Source organism: Coffea arabica, chromosome 6e (genome assembly GCF_036785885.1).
Source record: "Coffea arabica cultivar ET-39 chromosome 6e, Coffea Arabica ET-39 HiFi, whole genome shotgun sequence".
Taxonomy (NCBI): Eukaryota; Viridiplantae; Streptophyta; class Magnoliopsida; order Gentianales; family Rubiaceae; genus Coffea; species Coffea arabica.
The window spans coordinates 27641983-27647363 of record NC_092321.1 but is presented as its reverse complement, the minus strand read 5'-3'; the positions used below and the strand labels follow the sequence as shown (position 1 = coordinate 27647363).

Sequence of the window (5381 nt, the reverse complement as noted above, 5' to 3'; positions counted from 1 at the left end):
CATAGATAGCCACACAATCATGCTTATATTAAAACAGAAAAATCCCCAAAAATAATAAAACTTCATCATTTCAACCACAAATCAAGAAATAATCCATAAACTTGCATCTCATACTATCATTAAGCATGATTTAAGCATCAATTAAAGGAGGAGGGTGGTTCTTCACAACTTACCTTAGAAACAAGAGAGAGAGAGCTATTGGTCACCTTAACTTTCCAAAAAACTTCACACAACAACTCACCAACACTTCCTTAAGTGGTTTTATGGAGCAAAATCAAGGTTGGATGGTTGGTTTTGGTGATTTGGAACAAGATTGAAGTGTTTTCTTCCTTGTGCTTGGAGTAAGAGAGAGAGAGAGAGAGCAAGAGAGGGCCGGCCACCTTTGAGGATTTTTTGATGATTTTTGGGTCATTTTTGGTTTATGTAAGTCAAATGGTAAGACCATGAATAGTGGTCTTAAGGTTGGACCACTCAAATGGTGACACTTGTCACCTTTTATTAAATGCTCACCTACCTTGTCTCTCTTATATCAATCCACTTAGCACCCTCTACTTATCTCTTAACACCCAGTAAATTAATTCCAGTATTCAAAACTTAACATAGTTGACCGAATTTTTCTGAACTTTTCGCACTAGTGGGTCCCACGTCCGGTATACGCTCTTAATTTCTCAAAATCCATTTGATACTAGAAAAATCATCTAAAAACTATATCTGCTCATAAAAATTATCTAGAAAATTTTCCGGATACAAAAAGTGCAGAAAACAAACCATTGAATATAATAAAACCCTAAAATGAAATTACGGGCTCTCACAGCAAGGCCAACGGTAAATGCTAATAATTTTGAGATTAAATCATCACTGATTCAAATGGTACAACAATTTCAATATGGAGGTAATGCTACCGAAGATCCAAATTCTCACTTGTCAACATTTCTTGAAATTTGTGATACAATTAAGTTTAATGGTGTTAGTGATGATGCAATTAAATTTCGATTGTTTCCATTTTTATTAAGGGACAAGGCCAAGGTTTGGTTACAATCTCATCCTCCAAATACTTTTACTACTTGGGCTGAATTAGTTAAGGCGTTTCTCAATAAATTCTTTTCACCTGGAAAAACTGCTAAATTCAGAATGGATATAACTAGTTTCACTCAACAGGAAGGAGAGACATTGTATGAAACTTGGGAGCGCTATCGGGAATTGCAACGAAGATGTCCTCATCATGATTTACTGGATTGGCTAGTAGTCTGAACATTTTACAATGGTCTCACCTATCCAACAAAGACGCATGTAGATGCGGCAGCGGGAGGAGTATTGATGGGAAAGACAGCCGAGGAAGCTCAACAATTGATTGAAAAAATGGCTGCTAACAACTACCAATGGGCAAACGAATGAGGTAATACAAGGAGAACATCAGGTATGCTTGAAGTACATACCTTGAATATGTTAAGTGCAAAAGTGGATAATGTGGTTAAGATACTTAATAAGCACGTTGGTTCTAACTCGAATCAAGGAGTGGTTGTTGCATGTTGTACTACTTACGGCGGAGATCATGATGATTCTATGTGTTCTAGTAGCGAACAGGTTGAATATCTTAACAATTACAACCGTCCACCCCAAAACAATCCATACTCTAATACCTATAATCCAGGATGGCATAATCACCCGAATTTTGGATGGAAGGATCAAGGGAACCAACAAAGACCAGTTAATCCACCAGGTTTTCAACCGAAGCAATCACTTCCGGAGTCCAAACCAACTTGGAAATTGGCAATTGAGAAGCTAGCAAATGTATCAAATGATAAAATTAAAAAGTTAGCCAGTGCTACTGCTTAACGGTTTGAAAGAATTGAAGGAAGGATGGACCAACTCACCAATATGTACAGGAATGTTGAGGTCCAATTAGGACAAATAGCAAATGCGGTTAATAATCGCAATCAAGGGGATTTACCTAACAAGGCTGAGGTGAACCCAAGGGAGCATGTGAAGGTTATAACTCTCCGTAGTGGTAAGGAAGTAGGTGAGCTACCTATAATTGAATGTGAGAGAAAATGTGAAAGAAGAGAGAACAAGCAGTTGAGTGAGTTAAGAGAGGACGACAAGAAAATCAAAGGGAAAGAAAAGTTGGAGGAAAATACACAACAAATGGGAGATAAAACACCAATTCCTCCACCGGTGCCATTCCCTCAAAGATTGAAGCTTTCGAGAAATGACAAAGAATTTGAGAAGTTTGTCAACATTTTCAAACAATTACATATTAATATTCCTTTTGTTGATGCTACTTTGCAGATTCTTTCATATGCAAAGTTTCTCAAGAAGATAATGACTAAGAAAAGGAAGTTAGTAGATAGTGAGACAATTGCATTAACAGAAGAATGTAGTGTCATCCTACAAAATAAATTGCCACCAAAGTTGAAAGATGCGGAGAGTTTCATAGTTCCTTGCACTATTGGTAATGTAGAATTCTCTAAAGCACTTTGTGACCTTGGTGCAAGTGTTTCATTGATTCCTTTAACTGTGGCTAGGCAATTGGGGTTGAAAAAGTTAAAGCGTACTAACATTTCCTTGCAATTGGCTGACAGGTCTATTAGACATCCAATGGGCATATTGAAGAATGTGCTCATTAAAGTGCAGAAATTCATTATTCCTATTGATTTTGTTGTTTTAGACATGGAGAAAGATGTAAATATACCTATTATACTTGGTAGACCATTTCTGGCCACTGCAGGAGAAATATCCCTCTTTTATCGATCATGTTTATTCTATTGACATATGTAATAAATTGGCAATAGAAATAAGTCAAGTTAATCTTGATAATGATTCTCTTGGACTTTGTCTTAATGGTGTACGCTTACAAGAGGAACAAGTTGAAGAAATGACTGAATTTTTGCAAGCACAGGTTCCCTACAAAAGGAAAAATGCATATGAGGAGTTAGGACTGAGCAAAGGGTTCCCTCCACTATCATGTGAGCAAGCACCACAGCTTGAGTTTAAGCCACTGCCTAAACACCTCAAATATGCATTTCTTGGAGAAAAAGATACATTTTCAGTAATTTTCAATGCAGCACTAAATGAGAAACAACTAGACAAGCTCTTACGTGTTTTGAGGAAGCATTTAAAGGCTATAGGATGGACAATTTCTGATATCAAGGGAATTAGTCCAACTATTTGTATGCACCGGATTTTATTAGAAGAAAATTCTAAGCCGGTGGTTGAAACTCAAAGAAGGTTAAATCCAAACATGAAAGAAGTGGTAAGAGTAGAGATTCTTAAATGGTTGGATGCAGGTATAATTTTTTCAATTTTTGATAATGTTTAGATTTCTCCTATTCATGTAATGCCAAAGAAAGGGGGGATAACCATAGTACGTGGTAACAATGATGAAATGATTCCATCTAGAGTTGTAGTTGGGTGGCGAGTCTGTATTGATTATAGAAAACTGAATGCAGCTATTAGAAAGGATCACTTTCCTCTACCTTTTCTTGATCAAATGATAGAAAGATTGGCCGGATATGAATTTTATTATTTTTTGGATGATTTTTCAGCATACAATTAAATAATCATTGCACCGGAAGATCAAGAGAAAACCACATTCACTTGTCCTTACTACACTTTTACATTTCGAAGAATGCCTTTTGGACTATGCAATGCACCGGCCACCTTCCAACGATGCATGATGGCAATTTGCTCTGATTTTAATGAGAAAATTATGAAAATCTTCATGGATGATTTTTCTGTATTTGGATCTATTTATGATGATTGTCTTAACAATTTGGATCTAATTTTGCAGAGATGTGAAGAAACAAACCTTGTACTCAATTGGGAAAAATGTGACTTCATGGTTTATGAGGGTATTGTGCTAGGCCATAAATTTTCTTCAGAAGGTATTGAGGTAGATCAAGCCAAGATAGAGGTTATTGAGAGAATGCCTCCACCTATCAATGTGAAAGGCATTCGCAACTTTCTTGGACACGTGGAATTTTATCGGCGGTTTATTAAGGATTTCTCCAAGATTGCTAAACCTTTATGTGAATTACTTGCAAAAGATGTTCCTTTTCACTTTAATGATGAGTGTTTACTTGTTTTTAATAGGTTGAAAAAGGAACTTGTCTCCGCACCTATAATAGCATCACCGGACTGGAGCTTACCATTCGAATTGATGTGTGATACAAGTGATTTTACAGTTGGAGCTATTCTTGGGCAAAACATGATAAACGACTTCATGTCATTTATTATGCAAGTAAAATGTTAAATGAATCCCAAGTTAACTATGCAACAACAGAGAAGGAGTTGCTAGCAGTGATATTTGCATTGGATAAGTTTAGATCGTATTTAGTAGGATCTAAAGTTATCATTTATACCGACCAAGCAGCATTCAAATATCTTTTAAATAAGAAAGATGCAAAACCTCGACTAATTCGATGGATTTTATTATTGCAAAAAATTGATTTGGAGATCAAAGATAAAAAAGGATCCGACAACTTAGTCGCTGATTATCTTTCTAGACTGGAGAACATGCCTCAAGAAAACCACTCAACCATTAAAGAAGAATTTCCAGATGAGTTTTTAATGGCAATTCATAAGTCACCATGGTATGCTGATTTAGTTAATTTTGTAGTTAGTGGAGTGATACCAAGTGATTTGAATTCTCATTAAAGGAAAAAGTTCTTAAATGATGCTAAATATTACTTTTGGGAGGAACCATTCTTTTACAAACACTGTGCAAATGGAATAATTAGAAGATGTGTTCCGGAAGATGAGGTACATAGTATTTTAATGCATTGTCATACTCTTGAAATGGGAGGTCATTTTAGCACAACTAAAACCGTAGCAAAAATATGGCAATCAGGATTTTATTAGCCTACTATGTACCAAGATATTAGAAATTGGGTTAAAAGTTGTGATCAATGCCAAAGAACCGGTAATATCTCAAGAAAGAATGAAATGCCTCTAACTACATATTTGGAAGTTGAGTTATTTGATGTTTGGGACATTGATTTTATGGGACCATTTCCTAACTCATATAAAAATAAGTATATCCTTTTAGCAGTTGATTATGTCTCTAAATGGGTAGAGGTCATTCCTTCACAAACTAATGATGCTAAAGTTGTGCTTAAGTTCCTTAAACGGAACATATTTTGTAGGTTTGGAGTTCCAAAGGCAATGATAAGCGACGAAGGTAAGCATTTTTGTAATAAAATTATTGACACTTTGTTGCTTAAATATGGTTGTAGGCATAAAAAGTCACTCCCCTATCATCCTCAAGCCAATGATCAAGCGGAGTTGGCCAACCGGGAAATTAAAATCATTTTGGAGAAAATGGTCAACCGATCGAGAAAGGATTGGACAAACAAGCTTGAAGATGCTTTGTGGGTGTATAG

The 5381-nt window shown here is 35.9% G+C and overlaps 1 protein-coding gene and 1 non-coding gene across 2 annotated transcripts; one reads left to right on the top strand and one right to left on the bottom strand.

Moving 5' to 3' along the window:
• Positions 1 to 1122: 1122 nt before the first annotated feature.
• LOC113697677 (small nucleolar RNA R71) lies at positions 1123 to 1229 on the bottom strand. The gene has a single exon (XR_003449952.1). It is a non-coding gene; the product is annotated as a small nucleolar RNA R71 (small nucleolar RNA).
• Positions 1230 to 1860: 631 nt separating this feature from the next.
• Positions 1861 to 4167, top strand: LOC113696676 (uncharacterized). The gene is made up of 4 exons (XM_027216055.2): positions 1861 to 2704; positions 2793 to 3253; positions 3791 to 3973; positions 4093 to 4167. Exons 1-4 carry the CDS (start codon positions 1861 to 1863, stop codon positions 4165 to 4167), a joined length of 1563 nt encoding a protein of 520 aa, XP_027071856.2.
• The last annotated feature ends 1214 nt before the right edge of the window (positions 4168 to 5381 follow it).

Coding starts and splice junctions, on each gene's coding strand:
- LOC113696676 (XM_027216055.2), top strand. CDS start 1,861: ATGGACCAACTCACCAATATGTACAGGAATGTTGAGGTCCAATTAGGA. Junction 2,705..2,792: donor AAATATACCTATTATACTTG/GTAGACCATTTC, acceptor AATTGGCAATAG/AAATAAGTCAAGTTAATCTT. Junction 3,974..4,092: donor TTCGCAACTTTCTTGGACAC/GTGGAATTTTAT, acceptor TGTTTTTAATAG/GTTGAAAAAGGAACTTGTCT.